Genomic DNA, 24,906 nt, shown 5'->3' on the forward strand with positions numbered 1-24,906 from the left:
AGCTTTCTGACTTTTGGGAGCTGTAGTTGTCCGTGCCAAGAGACAATCACAAAGGTAAAATGCCCTCTTGCTGTCTCAGTAAACTCAGAAGTCTGGCTCCCATTGCCACAGTGAGAGAGACGTGAAGAAAGCTTTGCTTTATGGCATGATTACCCTTTTATGCTTTCTGCGAATTCTTTTGTAGGACAAATGGGATTTGCTGCTTGATCTTGGACAGGACAAAGATGCTGCACTAGGAAAATGACCAACAGTAGCTTCCTTAGACCTTCTAGCTTCCTTCTATCAGGAATCCCGGGAATGGAAAGTGGGAATGTGTGGCTGGCCATCCCTTTCTGCTGCAGGTACACTATTTCCATTCTGGGAAACAGTGCAATCCTCTTTGTCATCAAAGCAGAGCGCAGCCTCCATGAGCCCATGTACCTCCTCCTGTGCATGCTGGCTGTCACAGAGCTTCGTGTGTCTCTGTCTACGCTCCCCACAGTGCTGAGCGTGCTACTCTTTGATTCACGGGAGATCAGGTTTGACGCCTGCCTCGCCCAGATGTTCTTCATTCACTGCTTCTCCATCCTGGACTCGGGTGCTGTGGGCCATGGCCTTCGACCGCTTCATGGCCATCTACAACCCCTTGCAGTATGCATCCATCCTGAACAGCCCCAGGATAGGTGTCATCGGGCTGGGGCTCACAGTGAGGAGCGTTAGACTCTTGCTCCCCTTACCGATACTTCTGAAGAACCTGTCGTTCTGCAGGTCCCACGTGCTGGCTCACTCCTTCTGTTTGCACCCCAACTTACTCCAGCTGCCCTGTGCAGATATCAAGGTGAATAGCATGTATGGCTTATTTGTTGTCCTGGCCACCGTTGGGCTAGACTTGCTGTCTATCATTCTGCCCTGTGTCATGATCATTAAGACTGTGCTGAGTATCGCATCCAAGGAAGAGCGTCTCAAGACCCTGAGCACCTGCGTCTCTCATATCTGTGCTGTTCTGATTTATTATATCCCAATGATTGGCTTGTCCATGGTGTACAGGTTTGGGAAAACTGCCTCTCCTCTGATTCATGTCCTCATGGCCAATATCTACCTCCTTGTACCTCCTGTGCTAAACCCCATTATTTACAGTGTAAAAACTAAACGGATCCGCAGAGGGATACACAAACTTCTCACTCCAAGAAGGCACTGATGTAGGACACAGAAGACCCAAGAGGTTTTGCATATGGTAGAACAGCTGGTGAATAATAGTTTACATACTCCCTACTCCATCCTGCCACCCATTTGACTGCTGAGCATCCTGAACCTTTAAACTCTTCTTATGCAGTAGAAGAAGGATTCCTTGTTTCTAGGCTGACAGCATTTTCTTTGCTGTATAAAGGAGTGTTGCAATATCTACAGTCTTCTATACATTCCTGATCAATAATGCAGGGGCTGTAACTGCCTGAGGTTCCTAAGCTAATGGCCCTTCTTTTTAGACAAGGAGGACATGGCAATGGATGTGTTGGGGTAAGAGTTTCCCACTTTCACCATGGCACAGGGTCAGCTGGACCCAGAGCTCCTGCCAGAACAAGGGAGTTGATCCTCCTGGCCAGCACTGCCTGGGCATGTGTCTGCAGGGAAAATCTAATGTTTCCGAGATGTGCTCAGCCATCTAGCCTCTAGCGCATCAGCACGCGCTGGAGCATAGATCTACGTATGTGCTGTGGCATAAGGTTAGAGAGCAGAGAGGGGAAGCAGTGCTATGCACTTAAACCAAAACAAAATCATCGGTAGCAGCGTTGGTTGCAGCCTTGCTGTGCACAAGGCTGTACACCAAAGGCCAGTGACTTCCTCACCGGTGTCCAGCATCCACCATCCCTGGAGGGGCTAAGAAGGGCCAGAATAAATCCTGCCTTCTTTTTCCCTTACATAAAGCTGTCATTACTGAGAACAACCAAGAAACACTTGTATTTACTGAAGCCTAAATGGGCACATGAATACCCAAGGGAAATCAAAGAAAAATAACAAAAAATACCCTACGTCTTCCAAGTCAGACTGGGAACTGAACGGTCATCAGCGCTTTGCAGGTTATCTGTTGAGATTTTGCTGATGTGACCTGAACAACATGAGCCCCCTTCCTCAGGCTGAGCCCCCTTTCTAGCGTTTCAGGGTTGAGCACTGGGTTTCCCTGTCTCTCGTGGCAGCCCAGGAGAACTATCAAGGCATGTATTACATATGCTTACCACCATGCAGCCAGAGTTTCTTCAAATTCTTTGCTTCGAGACCCACTTCTGTGGGACTTGTGATCCAAATAATAGCTTATCACATTCAGGTGTTACCAAGTCTCATGGTGTTTCTGTATGTTGGGGCTGTGGTACACTCAAAAGCTTGTTACGGCAAAAGGAAGCACACATCTATGTTGAGCAAATAATTTATTGTTATTGCAATTAAAGCTTTAACAATCTTGTAAAAACACAGAGGACAGTTGCTATCAGTCCAGTGGCTGACCTAGTGTCATCTGCAAGCTTTGGGACTTCACTGTGCGTTCCCTCATCGAGGTCACTGATGACAATGCAGAATAAAATGAGTCCAAGCAGAGATCCCTTGGGGAGGTCACTGCTGACTCTTCTCTGGACTAAAAATGACCTACCCTTACTTTAACCAACTTCCCATCCCTAGAAGAGGGTTTCCTCCAATCCCCCTACAAAGTAATTTTATTAAAAGCATTTAGTCAAAGGCTGTTGGGCATCCGTGTGTATTACGGCCACGGGATCCCTCCAGCTGGAGCCACTCTCACACAAGTCCAGCAGACCACCGTGGCAAGATTCCTCCTTGCAGTAGCCTGGCTGACTCTGCAAGAGCTTTATCCATAGGTGTTTACGCATATGCTTAGTCACCTTATTCTTTAGCACAGCCTCTACTGTCCCACCAGCAATGGAAATCAAGCCCACTGATCAGTAGGTCTCAGGAGCCCCATGGAGCCGCTTCTGCAGGTGGAGTTGAAGGGATGATCCACCCTGCAGCACCATGACCATTTGCAATAGAGAGATGCACCCTGCTCACCAGCTCTGCAGCTTCACATCTGAGCTCCTCCCAGACTCTCAGCTGAATGACACCAGGTCCTGGGAGTTACTGATATGTAACTGATATCATAGAATCCCAGCCTGGTTTGGGTGGGCAGGGACCTCCCAGCCCACCCAGTGCCACCCCTGCCATGGGCAGGGACACCCTCCACTAGCCCAGCTTGCCCAAAGCCCCATCCAACCTGGCCTTCAACACTGCCAGGGAGCCAGGGGCAGCCACAGCTTCTCGGGGCAACCTGTGCCAGGGCCTCAGCACCCTCACAGGGAAGGATTTCTGCCTCACATCCCATCTCCATCTCCCCTCCTGCAGCTTAAGGCCATTACCCCTAATCCTATATTTCTTTAATGTGACCCCTCCTCCATATTTACTTCAAACTGATCACGATCCTCTAATTCATTTGCTGTGAAGACAGTGTTGGGTATAGAAATCCAATACAGAGAATTCACTGAGCTTCTCTGCTATGGCCTCATCACCCCTGAGTACGCTTCTCACCCTTGGTCACCAAATGGTCCACCTGTTTCCTAGCTGGATTCCTGCTTTCAATGCATTTAAAGAGCGTTCTGCTGACAGCTAGAGCATCCTTTGCAAGGTGCTCTTCCCATTAATTTCTCTCTCTCTTAAACTCCTGCTTATGTTCGACCTGTCACTTTTTATGGGCATTTCAAGAGGGCAAGCTTCCCACCTCTCAATGACTCCTGGGCTTCTGGCCACGGCCAGGCCAGGCCAGTCTTTGACACAGGAGCCTGAGGAGGCCTTTGCGAATGGGCTTGTTTTTCATGCTGTAGATGATGGGGTTCAACATGGGTGGGACAAAAAGGTAGATGTTGGCCATGAGCACGTGGCTGAAGGGTGCAGCTTTCTTCCCATACCGGTGTATAATGGACAGGCCGACCATGGGGACATAGAAGATGAGGACAGCACAGAAGTGAGAGACGCAAGTGTTGAGGGCTTTGGTTTGCTCCTCTCTGGAGGTGATGCCCACCACGGCCTTAATGATCATGGTGTAGGACAAGATGATGAGCACCGAGTCTAGGATCACGAACAGCACCAGGGTTAGGCCATACAAGGTTGTTCAGGGTGTAGTCTGTGCATGCCAGCCGTATCATGTCTTGGTGCAGGCAATAGGAGTGGGACAGCATGTGGGACCTGCAGAACGGCAGTTGCCTGAGCAGGCAGATGAGGGGGAGCAGCGTCAGAGAGCGGCAGACCATCCCCAGCCCAATCTTTGCAATCCTTGCACTGGTGAGGATGGAGGAGTATCTCAGAGGGCAGCAGATGGCCATGTAGCGATCAAAGGCCATGGCCAGAAGTACTGAGGACTCCATGAAGGAGAAGGCATGGATGCAGAACGTCTGGGTGAGGCAGACCGGGAAGCTGATCTTTCTGGTGCCATACCAAAAGACGTGCAGCACCGTGGGCAGGGTGGACAGAGTCAGGCCCAAGTCCGTGGTGGCCAGCATCGAAAGGAAGTAGCACATGGGCTGGTGGAGCCTTCAATTCGCTCTCACAACAAGCAGGATGGTGCCATTTCCCAGCATTGAGATGAGATACATCAGACAGCAAGGGAAGAAAGCCCAGCGGTGGAAACGAGTCATCCCAGGAATGCCGGTCAGCAGGAAAGCCAGGGCACCGCTGCTGTTCCCCGGGGACATGTTTGCTCCACGCTGATGCCCTGCCTGTGTTAAAGGCCCCTTTTCATTAGCAGTTCAAGCACGGCATCGCTAGCCGGTCTAGGGAAGGGATTGTCCCACTCTACACTGCACTGGTGCAGCCTCACCTCGAGTACTGCGTGCAGTTTTGGGCGCCACAGTACAAAAAGGACATCAAACTATTGGAGAGTGTCCAAAGGAGGGCAACAAAGATGGTGAAGGGTCTAGAGGGGAAGACGCATGAGGAGAGGCTGAAGTCCCTTGGTTTGTTCAGCCTAGAGAAGAGGAGACTGAGGGGAGACCTCATCGCGGCCTACAGCTCCCTCACGAGGGGCAGCGAGGGGGCAGGCGCTGATCTCCTCCCTCTGGTGACCAGTGACAGAACCCGAGGGAACGGCATGAAGCTGCGACAGCCGAGGTTTAGGTTGGATATCAGGCAAAGGTTCTTCACTGAGAGGGTGGTCGGGCACTGGAACAGGCTCCCCAGGGAAGTGGTCACAGCACTGAGCTTGACTGAGTTCAAGAAGCGTCTGGCTAACGCTCTCAGTCATCTGCTGTGATTTGGCTGGTCCTGTGTGGAGCCAGGAGTTGGACTCGATGATCCTTATGGGTCCCTTCCAACTCAGGACATTCTATGATTCTATGATTAGCAGTTCAAAGGTAATGCAGGATTAAATTTCACAGGACAATGAAAATGAACAGTCTGATGTTTCCGCATGAAGATCTCACTTCTTTTCTCCTCCTTGAAGATGTGCCAGAGCAGAGATGAGCACTTTGCAGTGCCAGTGCCAGTCTTTTTTCCACCTTTATTTCCCCCAGACTCTTCAGCTGTAAAGTCAATAATAACATCATTTATTACCACGGGTACATCCCCCCCAAGATATTGCGACAGCCTCTTCTCTCAATTCCTGTAAGCAACATTGCCGTCCTTCCCCGGCACTCAGGCGCCGGTGTCTGCTTCCCTGTGGGTCCCTCTCCAGCTCTCTACATCGGATCTGCACCCTTTCCCCTCGGTCCCCAGCCTTTTCCGCACCTCCACTCTCGGTCCCTGGTGCACACAGCCTCACCCCACGCACTTCCATGCAGGACATTGCAGGAGGACAACGGTCCCCCTCTTCTGGGCAGCCCTGCCCTTGCCCGTGGGCTGTTGCTGCAGACAAGGGATGACTGTTTCCCCTCCCAGGCTGTGCCTCCAGCCTGTTGTCCATCCTTGCTTGCAGGTACCAGCCTGCCCAGCCAGCTCCCTCAGTTTGCTTGCTGGATTTTCAGATTTTCATCTTTCACCCTGTGCAGGATGCGCTGTCTGGAGCTCTGCAAACCACCGCTGGCTGCTGAGTTTGGACCATGGCTTGGCTCGTGGCAGATATGGTCCTGCTTGTCCTCCTGTCCTGCACCTGCACCCTTTCCCATCACTTAACCTACCTGTCAGCAGAAGGGAAAGGGGAAAAGTCTGCAGTTTGTCCCTGGTTTGTGTCTGTGCAGCACCCGGCACCGTGGGACTGTGCTCCTTGACAAGGGTCCCCAGGAGCTACAGAAGCAGAAGCAATTACTGACATTTATCTGTCACCCACTCCGACCCCTGAGAGGACACAGTCACTCCTCAAATTTAGGTCACTTATTGGCAAATTTAGAACATTATCGTTTCCCTTCACTTTGGAGTTTATTTACTATTCTAATTGATGTTGCCATTACTACGGTTCTTACTGATAGCCCACCAAGCTATTCAAAGTGACAGGTATTTCAGTCGGTATGTGTTAGCAATATACGCATTCCTAGCAGGAATGATGTTATTACAGCTCACAGTTATGAGTAAAATTAAGCAACGTGTACACAAACACAGCTCATTTCTTCTACAGAACTGTCAACCAAGGGCTTCCAATTCACAGCCCCCAGATACCTCAGGGAAATACTGCTGTGTGAAATACAAATCATAAAAGAAAAACTATGCCTAAAGGGCTTAAACTTTGAATACAGAGGCGGTACCTTTTGGGGTTGCAGGTAAAAAAACCCCAACTGTAAAACATTCCTCTAACCTATGATAATTATTTGCCTGGCTTGTTGGCTGCTCTTCTCAGGGGCTGCAGTGGCTGACGTGGAAGAAGTTAAACTTTTCCAGCCCTCTGCACTCAAGGAATTCACGCTCCATCTGTCTGTGTAAACAGGGAACATGGCATTGTTTAATTGGAGGGCATGTGGCTAAACTCATTAGCGTGCCATGAAAAATGGAATTAGTCTATTTCCAACTGCCCCACTTCTCAGACAAAGCTCCAGACATCTGTGCCTCCACTCTTTACTTCGCCAGCTAAATAATTATCTTGATAAGTTAAATTAGCAGACAGCTTTCCAGGGTGCTCTAATTATCTTCAACATGAAAATATATTTTTAATATATTTAAGTATTTGCATCTGAGTGTACAGCCTTGAACATGTACCTCACCCTCATCATCTGTAAATGCGCTTTGGATGCCCCACAAAAATAAAAAGATTGCTGTGTTCAATCTGTGCCTCACTGACTGTTCTGGCCTGGGTAAATATTCATGAAATTGGGAAAAGTCCCGTCCTGAACCCATGGGGCTGCCCCAGAGGCTGGGCGTCCTGGCCCCCCCCCCAGTGCCCCTCCACGAAGCTGTTCACCTTGATTGCTGCACAGTGGGGCTGAGGAAGAAATATTCCTCGCCTGCTCCTGCCATCCTCCTTTTATTTTTGTCCCTGCCGAGACACATAAGCAATGTGTCTGCACACAGGAAAAGGATGAATTTCCACATCCCAGCTGGGTGCTGTGCCGCGGGGGGGGAGTGGGCGTTCTGACTCCGGTGGATGCTCAGCTTCTGCCCAGAAGGACGAACACGGAGCCTGTAGACAGAGCGTAATCCTCGCTCAGTCGTGCTTCATAGCACCATCTGTCAGGCTCTCGTTGAGCGCGGACCAGAGGAACTGGTTCGTCATCCCCAAGTGCTGGTGCTCAGCACCAGCCACTTCAGAGACAGGAGCAAAACATCGTCCCATCAGCAGATGGGGCATAATCTGTGTTTTGTGAAAGTTCCCATGGAAAAACACAGCACTTAAAGCTTGACTTCAGGGCTTTATATCCTGGCTGGAATATGCTGTTGTAACACTCGATGGTGCTCTCTATAGACATGTCCGCTCCCTCCTCCACGGGGTATTTTATACGGGCAGCTGCGCCCCTGCGGTGTCCCCGTGCTGCCCGAGAGGCACCCGGGCTGTGCAGAACGCTGAGAGGAGGCTGCAGTGGGGAAGAAATAGGGACGGATGAGGAAGATGTATGTGCGTAGATAAACAGGCAGCCAAGGGGTGTGCTGGCAATGGCTGCCCGGGTGGTGAGGGGATGGGAATGGAGGGCGCACCGGTTTTGGCTGGGACAGTTAATTTTCTTCATAGTAGCTCGTGTGAGACTCTGTTTTGGATTTGCAACCAAAAGTGTTGATGAAACGCTGATGTTTGGTTACTGCTGAGCAGTGCTTGCACAGCATCAAGGGCTGTTCTGCTCCTCACCCTGCCCCACCAGCGAGGAGGCTGGGGGTGCACGAGGAGTTGGGAGGGGACACGGCCGGGACAGCTGACCCCAGCTGACCGAAGGGATATTCCATACCATACGACTTCATGCTCAGCGACAAAAGCTGGAGGAGAAGGAGGAAGGGGGGATGTTGGGAGCTAAGGCATTTGTCTTCCCAAGTAACTGGTGCATGTGATGAAGCCCTGCTTTCCTGGACATGGCTGAACATCTCCGGGCTTAAACCACCACGGAGGGGGACGGACGGATGGATGCATGGATGCATGGATGGATGGATGGAAACAGCTGCAAGAATGCACCATGAGAGATAAGCAAGTCAGCTGTGAACCAAAGCTACCCTTTATCACAAAATCAGAATGGAAAATCACCCACCCAAAATTAAAACATCAATGATGAACCAAGGCTGACAGGGGAAGTGCATTGACCCCTCGGATGCCCTCACCTCTGATGAGCTGAAGTCCTTGGGCGGATGACGCAGAGGGACAGGGAGCCACACTCCTGCCTGGGTGTTCCACACGCAGAGGAAGCTGTCTGGTTTTATAATGCCTGTGTGAAATCTCAGCAGCAATGACAGTCACCTGGGACCTGCTGCAGGGGCTGAGGCCATGAAATGCAAACCAGCTACGCAATCCGGGAAGGTGACGGTGCTCCCTTTCGTGCTGTCCTGGCAGAGGCAAGGGTAAATGCTGCAAGAGTAAACACGAGGATCATAAATGTTTAAGAAATGTTGGTCAGAGAACCAATGAAAAAAATAATTTTCACTAGAATTTTCTTCCCTTTTAAAATAGAACCATGAATTATAAAAATGTTTTTAACATTGAATGAAGTCAATTATTTACCCCAAGTGTAAGTGTTGGCTCCAGGGTGAAACTGCTGCTCTGCACCTGCAGACTAGATCTGAAGGTAAGATAGAGAGGCAATTCCTTGGAAATGCTGCTGAGATTTCATCACTGAATTTTGGGTAAATAGAGTGCATCATTAGATCTTCGCATCCCTAGAAAAATACACATGTCCCTGCCAAGCCTTTTAGCACAAAAGCAGTGTCTCACTCTTCTTTCTCTGTACGCTTGAGAAGATGTAAGTTCTTTCATGGCAAAACTTTGGGGAGAAGGGGCTGGGAAAGGGATGGAGAGAGGGAAGTGCAGTGCCCCACATAACTGCACAGGTGAGGCTGAGCCTACTTTTTGGCCATGCAAAAGTGCTCTTACATGGTGACATGCACATCGCTTTTCAAACATCACCAGTGGAATCCAAATAAACCCTTTTAAAGATACATGCATTTTATTTTCCCCATGTTATCGATAGGGCAACTAAAACAAAGAGGCAAAATGCAAAAAGCTAAGGCCAGGGCTCGTGTTTATGGAGTACTTTGCTGGAATATTGTCCCAATGTGCCAATGGAAAATGATCCAACCATGACTCAAGTACAGGTCATGCCTGACAATGCCTGCATTTCTGCTGCATGCATTTCAGCCCATGTACCTAAGCTCTTTGTTGGGGACACAGACTCAAACATGCAGAAAGGTCCAAGACAAATATTCTTGCCTTTCTTTCACACTGAAAGGGGTTCCTTCTCTCTAGTGTGGTCAAACACTGAAAAATTAACGTACATAAAATAAAAATTATTAATAAAGAAAACAGACATTTCCCAAACAAAACTGTTCCAAAACGAAGCACTCCCCTCCATGGCAGGACGTTCTTTGCTGGAAGAAGATGTAGGACAGAGAGAGGGCAAAGCGGGAGCATGAGCAGTTTGTTTGTTTGGGTCACGACCAGGCAGCACGTGGCCGGTACATGGAGAAGGTGCTAGGAGCGCTGAGTAGGACAGGGTGAGCATATTTGCAAAAAGCCTCCATCCAAGCAGATACGTTGCAGTGCTCACAGCAGCAGTGGTCTGTGCAGCTCTGAGCACTGCTGCAGAAGTAATGGGAAAGCTTTGGAGCATGTCTCGGTGATTTGCTCCACGTCTGTCCCTGCAGATGCAACCCGGAGAACCACCACAGCCACCCGCTGCTGAAAGGCTGCCGTGGCCACAGGGGCATGTGGCTGAGCCCCAAACCACGGCAGGCTTTGGGCATGCTTAATCATCACTCTGCAACCCTGCGGTGAAGCTGGAAGTCTCCAGGAGATGACTCTCCCATTTGTGGTCTCTCAGGCAACAGGAGGTACCATGCCCTGTGGTGCTCTGCATTCTGGGGACCAGCGTGTCCTCCCTGTCACTTTCACATCTCTGCTGCATGGACAAAGGTGGTGCTCCTCCACCCTCTGTCAACTGCTGGACTTTGACAGTGTGGATGTATCTAAATCACATCAACTACCGTGGCGTTTGCTACTGCGCAGTGAATGTGTGGGTCTCTAGTGTGGGAAGTCTTAATTTCTGTGGGGTGGAGCGTGGGGACCTGTCTGGTCATTTAGCCGGGACAAAGAAAGATTGAAGGAGAGACATTATAAAACCAACAAAATTAACAACAAAACTGTTTTGCCAACAAAAACAAGAAAGAGAATGATTTGGTTTCTGAGTTCACCTTGTGCCAGACAGTGAGAACTGCACTTCTGGCCAGATGAGTCTTTGGGATATGAAAGAGAAACTCATCATCATTTCAGAAACGTTATCCCTGCCACTTCTGGTTTGGGATGGAAAATGAGCACATGTCTGATTCTCTTACTGAAGCGACTTTGGGCTGGAAGGGCACTAAACAGAGGAGGGAGGAGGTGAGGGGGCAGAAAAAAGGAAAGATGAGGCAGATCAGCTATGACAAGTCACTCTGGGGCTTCAAACCTTCATTTCTTCAAAGTTACCAAGGGGGATGGATCAAAAAAATCTCTTAATATCCAAATGATTTTTCTCAAGGTTTTTGAAGCAGTTGCCATGACATTGGATCTTGCTAGTGACACAGGAAAAAAGTTGCAGTCCTTTTCCCAGCCAGTCCTTGCACAACGTGGCTCACGGAGAACAGCCAGAAGATCTGGCCCCATCCCTCCAATCTCACCCGTGGGATTGCTTGTGGCCCTATAGATTACAGCACTCTCCTATGGGCTAGCCAAGCTGAAGAGGATTCCTCTGTATTTTCTGTCCAAATATCTCTGTAACATAAAATGCACTGTGAAAAACTACCAGAAATGGTTGCTGCAGGACCAGGGAGCCATTAGGCAGCTTGGGTATTTCCGTACTGTTTCTTGGAGAAAACAACATCTTTATTTACTTCTCAAAAGCAATAAAGCATCTTTTGCAAAATCAGAACAAGTACATTACCATTCATCCTCATTTCAAGTAGTGTGGGAAAACACAACAAACACATCACATGGATGGCTGAATTTTGTTATGATTATATTCCAGTCCCACCAGCTGTAAGACTTGTCTTATGAAATGCTCTATTATGCTGATGCTCCTGACAGAGAATTCCCTCTAGAGGCATAAAATCGTGCCTTACACTATATATAACTCCAGCAGGGGCAGCACAAAGTCAATTAAAGAGTATTTTTGGCTTATGCTAAAAAGTGAACTGGTTTGGTTTTGGTTTTAGGGGGGTTTTTTGTTTGTTTGTTTATGTTTTTTCTGAGGTTTTTGGTGTGTTTTTTTTTCTTCTCCTGTTATTGTGGTAAGTGTGGGAATCAGGACAGATAAAAATGATTATACCTGATAGTCCTCTAGTTAGTCTGCTCCTTAGACTGACATTAAACTTCAAATAAGAATTCCTTAAAAGGCTCTAGCATTTTATTAATTTATTATATTTTTAAGCAGGAGTTTTTAAGGTTTCATTTCTAGGCAATGTGCCACAGCAGTTAACAAGAAGGTTTCACTGTAGAGAAAGGATGAACGTTCCTTTCATAAGCACAAACCACACCACCACATTTTTCATTGCACAGACTCCATTAATTATCCTAGCACAGATATTCGGCTAATTCTTTTTCTTAACACCTGGTAGAAACTGCACACAATATCTATTATGAGATAAATAAGAAGTTTTGTCTTCCATCCCACCACGTGCACACCTCGGGGCTCCATGTTCACTGTGGGTCGGCAGGAGGGCAGGCTCCAGGAGGAGACGTGACATCTCCTGATGGCTGAGGAAGAGCAGGTATTGCAATCACAGAACACAACTCTTTTCTAATTTATATAATTTAACACTATTTCCTAATGCCTTTTCCTACCAATTTTCACAAGAAGTAATCCTCCACTGATGCAATCTATTCAGTTATCAGTCTGTGCTGTTGTTGTGGAAATTCCTTTCCTTTCCAAAGCAACATGGTATGGTCATCCATCAAAGGGCTGCAGTGCTGTCTCAGGTTTGAGACAAGCTGCTGTGAAAGAGGAGAACAATCCATCAATCTGCTAGTGAGAGTCTTCCATCATTTCAGGGCTGCATGATGCAATTCACAGGGATTCAGGGGGCTTCTGTAATTTCTAAACCAGACCTGAACCAAATCCTGGCTGTGCACATTGCATTTCCCAAGAAGTGACAGGACATCAAGAGCACCTCATGGGGGCGAGCACTGGACCAGCCTCATGGTCACAGCCTTTCCGCCAACCAGATTCCCCGGGTGTGAAGCATCTTTCAGATTTCCACCCGAATTGGTTCTGTTCATGTCACTATGAGCATTGGAAACGGTGTTATTCTGTATGCTAGAAAAGCAGACCAGAGCCTCCACCAGCCCTGCGCAATGTCCTCTCCATGCTGGCCCTCACTGACCTTGGACTGTGTCTCTCAACCATGCCAGGGGTGCTGCGGTCTTTGCTCATGGCGATTAGACTGTACCACCATGTGTCTCAGCTCTTCCTTATCTGCTCCCTCACCTTCCCGGGGTCAGCGGTGCATTTTGCCATGCCCCTTGACAGGTTGATGTCTCTCTGCCCCTCATGGAGCTCTATGACCATGCCAACAGGCGTGAGGCTAGCCAAGCGCAGGGCTGACGCACCCACAGAGGAGCATAGTCCTGATCATACCCCAGTCCTCCATCTCCTCTGGCTGCCTGGTGACTGGGGAGCACTTTGTCCCATCGCCTTTGCTGCCATGCCACGGTGACCTGACTGCCCTCCAGAGAGGTATCATTTAACAGCATCTGTGCCCCAGACCTCATTTTCTTCACCCATGGGTTCAGATCTCCTCCTCATTTTGTTGTTCTCCATCATGGTCCTCATGACACCTCTCAGCGTTGCCTCCAAAGACAAGGGCCTGAAGGTTGTGCGGTCCCAGTCTTCTTCATCCCAGAACCTGGCTAGTCCATCCTGCACAGATTTGGGAAAGACGCACCCTCATCTTCCTCACAGTGATGGCCAACCTCTACATCCTCCTCCTGCTCCTCATCTATCATGTCTTTTACAGCATCCAAACAAAGCAGATTTATAAAGCCACCTTTGACTCATTTCTTTACGGAGCCCTTCAAAACAGGCCATAGGTGAGAAAAGCAAGTGTCTTGCAAACTCAGAGTGCAGAACCATGGGATAATTCAGGTGGGAAGGGCACTCCGGGGGTCTCTAGTCTGATGCTCTGCTTGAAGCAGGGTCAGCGCGTGGGCTGTGCTGCTGCTGGCTGAACATTTCCAGCAACTGTGCTATTCTCTGTACAAAACCCGGCAGATCTGGCACAGAGGTGAAGCCAGCTGAACCCAGGTGAGGTGAAAGATCACAACCCAACACAACTGTGTCCACCCTGGTAATTCCAGGAATTTCTATCACAGCCAGGGCTCTGCTGTGCCAGATGCTGTAAACAGCACTGGTTGTCAGCCCCCTTGTGCAAGGAATTTCCAGTCTTTGTTTGAGGCAAGATTTAAGAGTAAGATAAACACAGTCTTGACCATTTTTATGGGTTTTTTTTCTCCTGTTTTGTGTAATAAGATAGCTAACAAAAATTTTACTTGTCACCCTTGTCCCAGTGAATGAATAACCAAGCCTGACCCACCGCTTCACCCCCCGCACCATGAAGGACCCTCAGATGGGAGAAGGAAGGCCGGGCACGGCAAAGCCCGGATACCAGTTAGCATGGTGGGTTTTGTTCGCAGGGTGACGTCGGGAGCTGAATGCCCTCAGCGTGGAGAGAGGGGGTCTTTGGGGCTGTGGGTGCCTGGGCATGAGGGTCTGCTACGTGCGTTAGCATGGTAAATCCCCCTCGGGGAAGCAGTATCTCCTCTTAGGCCAGCTGATATATCTAGAAGAAGTGGACATCTCCTGAACCTCAGAGAGTCAGAGTTCAAAGGTTTTCTCCTTTCTCAGCTGTATCAGCTGCTCTAGAAGGGGACAGTGCATCCCCAGCCCCGGAGCACGGCAAGGCAGGTGCCAGCTCCCTGAGAGCAGCAGCGGCTTGGCTGGGAGCTCTGTGCTCTGGATACCGATGGATTCACCTTATTTCCCATTAATCTGCAGCTGGGAGAACAGATGTGGATTCTTTGCAATCCCTCATTATTCCTACGACCCTATCTGAAACACTCCCGAGTGTCAGGGCCCTTCGCATGGGTTTTCTCCGCGCAGACCCCCGTGCGTGCACTGCAAGGGAACGCACATGAGAGAGCACTGCAGAGTTAAGGAAACCGCAACGGCCCTTGCAAACGAGAAATACACCCACACGCGGATGGCATTGCATTCGGCAGCACAAACTCCCCCGGCCCCCCCTCCTTCCCCAGCACAGAGACAGGGCGACTCTGCAGACATGGTCCTGGGAAGCATTTATTTGGTGGTCACAGCCTGTTAATACCGAAGGGCATCTCCCTGTGCTCGGAGGTGCTCACGGCGGTCAGGGACCCTTCCAGTCCCGGGATGCTCAGTGGTACTTGCGGGCCAGAGCATGAGCCACGACGCTGACCAGCTTTTGCCAGGCAAACTGGCAAGCAGGGGTAAAATCCCTGGCAAAGTGGGAAGCCAGGACAATGATTAAGATGTCTCCAAGGAGCTGGAGGAGAAAGAGCAAAACAGACAGGGTTAGTGCTGCTCAAATCGTTGTGCTGCAGCGGACCACAGAGCTGGGACTGGACGTCTCTGAGCTGGGGCTGAGCCGTTGGACTCACAACCTCGCAAAGAAGGCTCTGCGCTCGTGCTGCACACAGCTCCACCGAGCCCACCCTGTCCTGCCATGTCTTTAGCTCTAAACAGCTTCTCCCTTCGTGCGAGCCCTCTGTCCCCCTGGTTTTCCTGCTATAGACTTCTCTCCAGTTTCAGTTCTGCCACCTCTCCTTCCCATCCTCCCACGGCCCTGCAGCCCCCGGGCGGAATTTCCTTTCTCCTGGAAGGACGGGGGCTGCAGGCTGGCTACGGGGACTGGCTCACCCCCCGTTCCCTGGGACTGCTACAACAAAATCCAGTCTTGCCACAGAAAACTGTGGGTTTTGGGAAAACAATATTTGCTTCATTCTAAAAAAAAAAAATAAAATAAAAGAGAGAACCTTGAAACTATTTCCCCCCATTTTTGGGATGCTAAAGCAATTTGGCCTGAGATCCATCCTGCAAAATGCTGTGGTTTTTTTTTTTTCTTTTTCTCTTTAGAAGTAAATGAAGAAAAGGATCCATTTTTATTTAAAAGTGTTGGAGGAGGAGACAGTGTCCTATCCAGACAGGCAGCCCACGCTGGACAGGGCAGAAACCCGTTCTGTTGTTTTCAAGCGAGTTACTTGCTACAGGACCTACGATTTCCTTAAATGTTCTGCTTACCTTCCCTCTCCCTCCGACTCCTCCAGCCCACGCTGCACCTCCTCTTGGGTTTGTTTCTTCTGTTCCCATCCCCAGCACCTACTTCAAGTAACAATCTCCCAACACCTTCTCCTCCCCCTTGCTGCACTGGTGCTAAAAAATGTGAATTTTTAGTGTGAAAGTCACCCACACTCTTGCAAACAGTCCTGCACAAGCTATCATCTCACTTGGGTACTACAGAGTGACTCTGCCTCCACCAACCAAAGGAAATAACCCTAGACAGTGCTGTTGGAGGCAATACCACCAGTTTCAAAGCAAAACCTGACTTTCCCCATGCTACACAGGGGAAGGGGTTGGGATTGCAAAGAAATACGGCTGCTCACCCTGAAGTTCTCGGGGTCCACGTGCAGCTTCTCGCAGTGCAGCTCAGACAGCTTGGAGTAGGTTGCCTTAATGTTGTCCAGGTTCTTGACAGCTTCCCCAAAGGAGGTGAGCACTTTCCTGCCATGAGCACGGACTTTGGGGTTGCCAAGGATGGCGGTGGGGCTGGAGAGGTTCCCGAAGGAAGCGAAGAACCTCTGGGTCCAGGGGTAGACGATCAGCAGCCTGGGGAGAGATGGAGGGACACAAGCAGACACGTTAGCGCTCCCAAATGCAAATGCCACAGTTTCTCTGTGCAGGGTGCAGCTGAGCAGATGCCCGGGAGCTGGACCTACCTGGCCAGGGCCTCAGCACCGCATTCCTCCACGTTGACCTTGCTCCAGACGCTGGCGATGAGCTGCTTCTCTTCGGCTGACCAGTGCACCATGGTGGCAGGTGGCTTTGCTCAGAGCTGCAGGAGGACACAGACCCCGTAGCTGAGCCGCAGACCCCACGGAGGCTTTTATCCACTGCCAGCAGCTCCTCCCCGTCCTGCGCTGCGGGGTCATTGGCTGCGGCCGGGGTGGGGGTCCGCACCAGCGGGGGGGAGCAGAAGGGGATGGCCAGGGTGTGGCACGCTGAGATGGGGCCTCTGGTTATCCTGAGTTCAAGTGCTTTATCCCTGCCCTTCTGTGCAGGCAGCTCTCCATTTCACCCACCAGACCTGGGCCCCTTTGCAGAGAAAGGGCTGCACAAGCCACCGTGCAATAATAGTCCATCGGGGTTTAAGGCGTGTGCACGGGACTCGGTGGGGTGTGAGCTCGTGCCTTGGCTTTCCCAAGGGCTGGACTCTGCCTTGCCTTGGCCTCAAAAATGATGAATGCCCCTGCCAAAGTGCAGCCCGTGGCAGAGCAACCCAAAGGGGTTTGCCATCAGCAAACCGTTCAGATATCTGTGCTGCAGGAGGACGCCAGGCTCCTTGCACCACCAGGAGCTATGGGCAATGCTGGAGTTGCACAGAGGATGCTCAGGCTTTGCAGCTGAAATCTGCATCAGTCCCATTGTCCTCCTCCTGTAACAGATCTTGACCTGCTTGACTGACTTGTCCCTTCTGGAGCAGGAGGAAATTCACCCAAAAGTTCTTCCCTCAGCTGTAAAAGGACCAGCCAGATGCGGTGCTGCAGGGCAGGGAGCGAGTATCAAACTTTTCATCCCATTTCTGCTTTCATCCGCATCCACAGAGGGCAAGTGAAACAGGATTTGAACACCAGGTTTGCCACTGCAGGATCTGCTGTGGACTCAAAAAGCAGCAAAAGCTCAGCTCAAGGATGTCCAGCGCAGGGGGAGCCCGGGGTCTTTCCCTTCTGAACCTGCCCTGACAAGGCTGCCGTATTTCACATTTTCCCCCAAGTTCACGCAGGCTGCACCCAGCCTCCTTTGGCAGGAGGAGGCATTTGGACTTCATGTGAATTGCTCCCCTGGGACGCCCCCGAGCACACTGGGGGTGATGCACCCTCCCCAGGAGCAATGCCCCTGCATGGGGGGGCTCTCCTGTTCTATTTTTAGCATAAAACCCCAAGAAACAGAGCCTTGGTGAAAGCACAGGGGCTGTAAGCCTGATCCCAAGGCACCTGGGGCAATCCGCTGTCTTCCTGTTGTTTTCCATGGGATTTGGACTGGGTTAACTAAGCGGCACTGGGTCTTGTCGCAACGGGTGGGATGACTAGTGACGGGGTAAGGGCTGGGGTGTTTGGATAGCCAGGCTGCAGCAGAGCTCAAGAGCTGACCAAGCTCCTCTCCAGACACTGGGGCTTGCCTTCCTCCATGGACCACCTCTGCTAAGTGTCTTCTTGGCCTTTTTCTGAAAATACAGGAAAAGGAGGAAAACCAGTTGAAAGAAAGAAAATACTAAGGGAGATTTTTCAGCCTGATAATATCCCTTTCCCCCTTTAGTTGTAGACTTTTTTTTTTTTCCCCAATGGAATAGGGATGAATAATCTTTATTAGAGTTGCCTACATTTAGTGCACGTTGGCTGGTGCACTGGAGCATGATGATAAATCAAGTCGAGCGCTGCTGGGGTGCGCGCACGGGGAGAGCACACGAAGGCAGAACGCCGCCGGTGCCCACCCTCCTGCACCGCGCATCGCCCGGGGGGTGGTCGGCTCCCGCAGCAGCGTGCTGCCATCATGCAGGAGGCGAGGTGGGACCAGAGAAAGCAGCGTGGGGAGAGGGCGTCCTGCAGGGTCTGTGTGCTGGGGGCACAGGGAGCGGGGTGTCATCCCCCGGCGGGGGCTGGGGAAGGGGGGTGAAGCCACGGGCAGCACCAGGGGAACCGTCCCTGTCCTGCCATGCTGCCGGGTGCACGGGATGGAACCCCCTGTCCCTGCTCCTGGGAAGGGGTACCCCGGGAGGACCCCCAACAGCAGGAAGAGCCCAGCACACCCCTGACATGGGGTCTAACCTCAGAGGTCTGCTCGGCTCGTTTCTACCCCCAGACACCTTGCTTGTAGGAGGAGACCTACTTGTTCAAATTCAGGCATTTCTCTCTGAAGTCTATGAACAATCCCGCTTGTACGAAAGTCCACAAGTATGTATCATGAAACCTAAGAAAAATCATCTAAGAATCGGATTTTTTTGTGACCCTGGACACCTGCCCAGCACTCTGTGCCTGCCCAGACTCCCTGCAGGGAGAAAAGCTCTTTGTACTTCCTAGGAATCACCTTCTCCCCTTCTCAGTGTCTGCCCTGACAGCAGAAACAAAATGCCTCCGAGAAACGTGTGTGAGAAGGGGGATTTACGGGTCACAGAGGGCTTTTAATACCCCCCCAGGGGGTCCGGGGCAGGAGAGTGGGATGCCCGTGAATGTGGGTGAAGCAGGGGTAGGACACGGTGCAGACAGTGTCAGAGATACTGGGATGTACAGCTATGCCCTCTTTTTTTCCCTTTAAAAAGTAAGCATGTCCTTGCAGCTAACCATTGCTTTTACTGCGTCACGCTCAGATCAGACGTGGCAGACGGCGCTTCCCATGCCAAGAACAAACTCTACCCGAGAGAGTCCCGCTCTGCAGGCAAACACCCAAAACACTCTGCATGCACAGAGCATCGATCGATACATCCAGGAAATTATTAATAGTCACCACTATTAGCAGAATTGCTCCCCCCCCAAAAAAAAAAAAAAAATTGCAGAATGGGCGGCGTAGGGTGAAAAAGAAGCACATAAACAAAGTCTGGACAGGTCTTGATAGCAAAATGTTTATCTAAAACCTGCCCCCACCCAGCTGGCTGCTTGGCCAGTATGAGTCAGCTAATTTCTGGCAGGCTTTATGCCAGGAATGAGCCAGGGTGGATTAAAGTCTCCACTTTGTTTATCCTTCCTAAAAAATATGAATCCTCCAAGTCCCCCTTGCCTGCAAGAAACCACGCAGGTTTTGCAGTAAAATACAGCCTAGTTCCTCAACGCAAGCGTCCCAGTGCATGACCACCGAGGCAGCGGGGCTCTATCTACCTGACACTCCCTAAGTATGATTTCCAGAGGCAAATCCTACACAACCCCCCAAAAACATGCAGAACGAAGGGAGGTGGTATTTTCTGGGAGCAAAACGCCCGCCTTGCTCCAGCCTACACCCCCAGTCTGCCCGCGGCTGCCCCAGGCCCCCGTCCCCCCGACCCCTCCAGCCCCTCAGGGACACACGGACTCAGTGGACACTTCACAGGGTGAGCTTTATTTGACTGTTAGAAGCTGTCAGCTCCAGAGCAGCATGTCAGGCGGTGCACGACATGCAGCTGGAGGATGCTGCCGGGGCTTTCCTGCTGACGCTTTAGTGGTACTTGCGGGCCAGAGCGTGGGCGACCACGCGGACCAGCTTTTGCCAGGCAGCCTGGCAGTCGGGAGTGAAATCCTTGGCGAAGTGGGCGGCCAGGACGATGATCAGGATGTCACCCAGGAGCTGGGGGGAAAAGAGCACCCTCGAGTTAGCAGTGCCCAGGAACTAGCAGGTCTTCATATCAGCACTCACATCAGACCCAGGGAAACCTCCGGGCATTTTGTAGGCTTAAAAATGTCCCTGGGGTCCTTTTTAAGATGTACCTTAAGCTTGTTCTCTGCTCTTACTCTAAAGACTCAGGTTCTGCTACTGCTATGGGAAGACTAACCAAAATTTCTCCAGAAATGTTGTTGATTAAATTTTTCTTTCTCCCTTCTGGCTTCATTTGGGAGTTTCTCCCAGGCAGGAGACACAGCTGAGCATCTGCCGCGCAGCAGGGAGCTGGCACGCAGCGCTGCAAAGCGCCCTGGCATGAGCAGCGAGCTGTGCTGACACGGGGGGATCTCTGCCATCGCCGGTGACAAATGTCGGGGTTACTTCCCCACTAGGAAACTCTCAGCTGCAGAGATGTGGGAGCTACAGTTTCCTCTCCCTCAAGGTCCCATTCCTCTTTTGCTTTTGGCATCTAGCCGCTGTCTCTTGCTCCTCACTCATCTCTCAGCTCCGTGCCAGGCTTCACTCATGCTCCTTCGCTTTCCCCTTGGCTCAGACCTCTTCCTGCTCAACAACTGCTTTCGCTTTACTCTCCCCCTCCCTTTCTGCACTGAAATCACCTCCTCACTGCCTTCCCGTTCCTGTGCATCCTCGCTTGCACCCTCCAGACAGCACCTCCATAACCATCACCGCTCACCAAGCTGCAGGTTGGTCCCTTCCCTCTCCATCCTTCTCCTGCATCTCCCCCTCACCCCGACCACCACCAGCTCCTCTTCCTCCTGCACCACCATGTCTAGGGCAAATCCCTCACATGGGGGGCTCGGGGTAAGGGCAGAAACTGCCCATAGAGACGCGGTGGGGAGGACGGGTCCCCTGGTCGGGAGCGTGGCTCACCCTGAAGTTCTCAGGGTCCACGTGCAGCTTGTCGCAGTGCAGCTCGGACAGCTGGGCGAAGGTGTTCTTGATGTTGTCCAGGTTCTTGACGGCTTCCCCGAAGGAGGTGAGCACTTTCTTGCCGTGGGCACGGACCATGGGGTTGCCGAGGATGGCGGTGGGGCTGGAGAGGTTCCCGAAGGAAGCGAAGAACCTCTGGGTCCAGGGGTAGACGATCAGCAGCCTGGGGAGAGATGGAGGGACACAAGCAGACACAGACACGTTAGTGCTCCCGTGATCGGAGTGGTTTCTTTATCCAAGGTGCAGCTGAGCAGATGCCCGGGAGCTGGACCTACCTGGCCAGGGCCTCAGCACCGCAATCGGCCACATTGACCTTGCCCCAGAGGCTGGTGATGAGCTGCTTCTCTTCGGCTGACCAGTGCACCATGGTGTCGGGTGGAGGGTAGCGTGTGGCTGCCGGCAGGTACGGAGGAAGTCTTGGCTCTTGCTCCCGAGGGGATCGCACGCTGCTGAGCAGCTCTCCCCGTCCCCACTTTTATGCGCTACCCTGGGCCCCTCCTCTCCCCTGTGCACCCCTCCATTGGCTGGGCCCCCGGGGGGGGCCCCGCAGCCCTGGCACCCCGAGGGAGGGGACGCGGCATCAGGGTGGGGCCCCGGGGCAAGATGCCCAGATCCACGGCCAGGACGCGCTGGCGGGCCGCCCTCCCCCGGTCTTTGATTTCTGCAGCTCGCTCCCGAAGGGTGGCATTTATCTCCACGCGCAGTCGGAGCGTGGCACCGCACGAGTCCCACATAAGCCCCCGGAGGAAGGTGCGTGCAAGGCTTGGTGCCCCTCGGATGGCGCAAACCACTGCGGGCTTGCACGGCTGCGAGGCAGAAGACTCAGAATTGGGGCTGTTGGGTCCTCCCCCTGAATGCACCAGCAGCGTGCAAGAAGTTTCTCTTTGTCCCCTTCTTGCAGGACCTGTCAGGCTTTGGGTTCTCCTTGTCCTTTCCTATCAGCTATTTGTTTGCTAACTTGAGGGTAACACTAAGAAAACCACGGACAGTGGCTCGAAGTCAGAGAGAGCTCCTGTCTCAAAGAGCCCGCTAGCAAAGGTCAAGCAAGGCTGAGGGGAAACGTTACAACACGTAGGGTGTTAGCTCACAGGGGCCCCAGGAGAGGTGGGGGAGACTGGGTATGCTGGGTCTGTGCAGCAGGAGACAGTGCCTGCCCTAGCGATTTGGCAACGGGAGATGCAGCGGTCCTCCTGAGTGGTGGGAGAGGCAGCCGGGTCTCCTGGGGCTGCACGTCTGCTCCTGCACCCGGCAGAGCGGGCTGGAGGTGGCGAGGTGGGATGCAGGAGCTGGGGCCGGGGATGGAGCTTGTGGGACCGTACCAGGCAGCACACAGGAACGGCAACTGGTCCAGCGGGGTCTGGGCGACCACGGAGCACCGTGTTTGCCTCGGCCATGGGCTGCCCCCCGTCATGATGGCTGCACCAGGTCTCCTCTGCTGCTCACTTCAGGAGGGGGCCTGGGCAAAGGACCCCGGGTCCAGTCCTGGGGGGGTGAGGCGGTTCCCCAGCCCCCCTCGCTGGGCAGTGCAGCGTTTGTTGCATCCTGCTCCGGAGCCATTCGCTCTGCCTTCTCCCTGATAAGGGTCCGGGAGGAATTCACTGCCCAGAAACCCCAGACATGTCCCTGAGCTGCTCTGGGTGCTGTGGGGATGCTGCGAGTCTGGAAGGAGGACAGGAGGCTGGTGAGGGCCGAGGTCCTCTGCGTGGCATGGACACTCTTCAGGGAATTTCATTTTGCTTGTGCAAAGTTAGGTGTAGGGGCCAGCAAAACCGGGTACTCTGTCCTTCCTGCACATGACATCACCATTCTTGGCATAATTTTGCCATAATAGATAGGTGTGACTATTACATTCTGCCTTTAACAATTTGAGAATGATAATGATTCAGACAAAAAACAACGAAAAAAGTATTTTTCCTTCCATGAAGGAAATTACAAACGATGGACCTGATCTCGCTGCCACTTCTCCCACTACACGTTTTTGTACAAAGATTTGTTCTACTTAATCTGTCAAAGACTTAAAACATTAAACCTAATGATGTTACCTGATGTCTCAGAAAAGCTCTGGAGTATTTCTGTTTGTATTTTGTAGTCTGTTATTTGTTTTTGTCTTCAATGTTCCCCTGGATTCTCCAGCTTAGAAGAGTCTCACTTATATGAATTCACGGACAAGACCATGGCTCTCGTTAGCCCATGTGTGTGAGCACCTTGTTCCCATTCCCCAGCCCCCCCGGGGTGGTCCCCCACCCCATTCCCACAGAGAGGCAGACACCCCTTCATGGCTGAAGCAGTTGGTGTTTATTTGGCAATTAGAGACCAGCAGAACCAGAGGATGTTTCCCAGGGAGCCGGGAGCATCTCGGGGCACGAGTGCTTGCGGGAGGCTCAGTGGTACTCGTGGGCCAACGCGTGGGCCACCACACGGACCATCTTCTGCCAGGCGGACTGGCAGGCGGGGGTGAAGTCCTTGGCGAAGTGGGAAGCCAGGACGATGATGAGGATGTCACCCAGAAGCTGGAGATGGAGAGAGGAGAAGCTGTCAGCCCGGCGCTGCTCCCTGCCTCCTTCCCCACCATCGCACCACCCAGGTGTTCGTGCGTGGACACCGGTTATTGGGGAATTCATCGCAAAGCAAGGAACGGCTTTATCACAGCCCCGTGCGGAGCAGCAGGCTCCTTGCACAGCAAGATGCAAATCTCTCGCACTCGCCAGGACGCCTGGATGTGCTGGATCCTCCTTCCCAAACACCTTCCTTTGCCTGCTGTGCCAGCATCCTCCCTCTGCTTCGACCGGGTTTATCCTTTCCCTTCACTTCCCTGCCCACCCTGCTTTCCCTTGGCTCAGATCCCCTCCTTCTGCCAAAGTGGCTGTATTTATTTTCTCTCCTGGTTTAACCACTCCATCGTAGCCAAGCTCAGCTCTTCCCTCCAAACCATGTCTCAGTTTCTTCCCTTCTTGTTGCTGCCAGTTCCAACCCGACCTCACTTCCTACCGGCACGTATTCAACTCTGTGTTTCATCCCCACCCACCTAGCCTGCCCGCGTCCCTCCTCTCACTGATCCCAGCCCCATAACTCCTGCCTATTCTCCCCAAATATGCCTATTCACACCCCCTTCTCCCCGCTGCCCCTGCCCTCAGCAGACTCCCAGGCTCAGGCAGCCTCAGGGTTTCTCTCCCAGCTCTCACCGACTGTCAGACACCTCAGAGACCCCCAGAGCCCTCTCCAGGGAGCAGAAACCTCTGCCCAGCTGAGCCTGGAGTCCCAGCACAGCTCACCCTGAAGTTCTCGGGGTCCACGTGCAGCTTGTCGCAGTGGAGTTTGCTCAGCTGCGCAAAACATTTCTTGATGTTGTCCAGGTTCTTGACGGCTTCCCCGAAGGAGGTGAGCACTTTCTTGCCATGGGCACGGACCATGGGGTTGCCGAGGATGGCGGTGGGGCTGGAGAGGTTCCCGAAGGAAGTGAAGAACCTCTGGGTCCAGGGGTAGACGATCAGCAGCCTGGGGAGAGATGGAGGGACACAAGCAGACACAGACACGTTAGTGCTCCCGTGATCGGAGTGGTTTCTTTATCCAAGGTGCAGCTGAGCAGATGCCCGGGAGCTGGACCTACCTGGCCAGGGCCTCAGCACCGCAATCGGCCACATTGACCTTGCTCCAGAGGCTGGTGATGAGCTGCTTCTCTTCGGCTGACCAGTGCACCATGGTGTCGGATGGAGGGTTTGCCTGGGGCTTCCCTGAACAATGACGAGGAAGTGGAGCCAAAGTCTGC

At 52.1% G+C, this 24,906-nt stretch overlaps 5 protein-coding genes across 6 annotated transcripts; 1 reads left to right on the forward strand and 4 right to left on the reverse strand.

The window, feature by feature from the left end:
- Positions 1-240: 240 nt before the first annotated feature.
- On the forward strand, positions 241-1,177 carry LOC129201939 (olfactory receptor 51G2-like). The gene is given in 2 exon segments (XM_054813933.1): positions 241-575; positions 577-1,177. Coding segments are annotated over 2 exon segments (936 nt in total).
- A 2,413-nt stretch (positions 1,178-3,590) lies between these two features.
- Positions 3,591-4,958, reverse strand: LOC129201942 (olfactory receptor 51Q1-like). The gene is given in 2 exon segments (XM_054813938.1): positions 3,591-4,120; positions 4,122-4,958. Coding segments are annotated over 2 exon segments (792 nt in total). The 5' UTR covers positions 4,530-4,958; the 3' UTR covers positions 3,591-3,736.
- Positions 4,959-14,879: 9,921 nt separating this feature from the next.
- Positions 14,880-16,809, reverse strand: LOC129201947 (hemoglobin subunit epsilon). 2 transcript variants are annotated; one of them, XM_054813943.1, is made up of 3 exons: positions 16,565-16,809; positions 16,232-16,454; positions 14,880-15,114 (listed from the first exon to the last, which is right to left on the reverse strand). In XM_054813943.1, exons 1-3 carry the CDS (start codon positions 16,654-16,656, stop codon positions 14,986-14,988), a joined length of 444 nt encoding a protein of 147 aa, XP_054669918.1. In that variant the 5' UTR covers positions 16,657-16,809; the 3' UTR covers positions 14,880-14,985. The 2 variants fall into 2 exon arrangements, with proteins under 2 accessions (XP_054669918.1, XP_054669919.1); XM_054813944.1 differs by lacking the exon at positions 14,880-15,114 and adding an exon at positions 15,914-16,001 and having other exon boundaries at positions 16,565-16,791.
- A 3,101-nt stretch (positions 16,810-19,910) lies between these two features.
- On the reverse strand, positions 19,911-21,797 carry LOC129201945 (hemoglobin subunit beta). Its single transcript, XM_054813941.1, has 3 exons — positions 21,416-21,797; positions 21,081-21,303; positions 19,911-20,156 (listed from the first exon to the last, which is right to left on the reverse strand). Exons 1-3 carry the CDS (start codon positions 21,505-21,507, stop codon positions 20,028-20,030), a joined length of 444 nt encoding a protein of 147 aa, XP_054669916.1. The 5' UTR covers positions 21,508-21,797; the 3' UTR covers positions 19,911-20,027.
- A 1,618-nt stretch (positions 21,798-23,415) lies between these two features.
- Positions 23,416-24,906, reverse strand: LOC129201946 (hemoglobin subunit beta-like). The gene is made up of 3 exons (XM_054813942.1): positions 24,748-24,906; positions 24,413-24,635; positions 23,416-23,650 (listed from the first exon to the last, which is right to left on the reverse strand). The coding sequence occupies exons 1-3, from the start codon at positions 24,837-24,839 to the stop codon at positions 23,522-23,524; spliced, it is 444 nt and encodes a 147-aa protein (XP_054669917.1). The 5' UTR covers positions 24,840-24,906; the 3' UTR covers positions 23,416-23,521.

Source organism: Grus americana, chromosome 1 (assembly GCF_028858705.1).
Source record: "Grus americana isolate bGruAme1 chromosome 1, bGruAme1.mat, whole genome shotgun sequence".
Lineage (NCBI taxonomy): Eukaryota > Metazoa > Chordata > Aves > Gruiformes > Gruidae > Grus > Grus americana.

Excerpts from the sequence above, each read along its gene's own strand:
- LOC129201947 (XM_054813943.1), bottom strand. The coding sequence starts at position 16,656 with ATGGTGCACTGGTCAGCCGAAGAGAAGCAGCTCATCGCCAGCGTCTGG. Across the intron at positions 16,455-16,564 it reads GGTGCTGAGGCCCTGGCCAG|GCTGCTGATCGTCTACCCCT; the intron begins GTAGGTCCAGCT and ends ATCTCTCCCCAG. Across the intron at positions 15,115-16,231 it reads TGGACCCCGAGAACTTCAGG|CTCCTTGGAGACATCTTAAT; the intron begins GTGAGCAGCCGT and ends TTTCTCCTCCAG.
- LOC129201946 (XM_054813942.1), bottom strand. The coding sequence starts at position 24,839 with ATGGTGCACTGGTCAGCCGAAGAGAAGCAGCTCATCACCAGCCTCTGG. Across the intron at positions 24,636-24,747 it reads GGTGCTGAGGCCCTGGCCAG|GCTGCTGATCGTCTACCCCT; the intron begins GTAGGTCCAGCT and ends ATCTCTCCCCAG. Across the intron at positions 23,651-24,412 it reads TGGACCCCGAGAACTTCAGG|CTTCTGGGTGACATCCTCAT; the intron begins GTGAGCTGTGCT and ends CTCCATCTCCAG.
- LOC129201945 (XM_054813941.1), bottom strand. The coding sequence starts at position 21,507 with ATGGTGCACTGGTCAGCCGAAGAGAAGCAGCTCATCACCAGCCTCTGG. Across the intron at positions 21,304-21,415 it reads GGTGCTGAGGCCCTGGCCAG|GCTGCTGATCGTCTACCCCT; the intron begins GTAGGTCCAGCT and ends ATCTCTCCCCAG. Across the intron at positions 20,157-21,080 it reads TGGACCCTGAGAACTTCAGG|CTCCTGGGTGACATCCTGAT; the intron begins GTGAGCCACGCT and ends TTTTCCCCCCAG.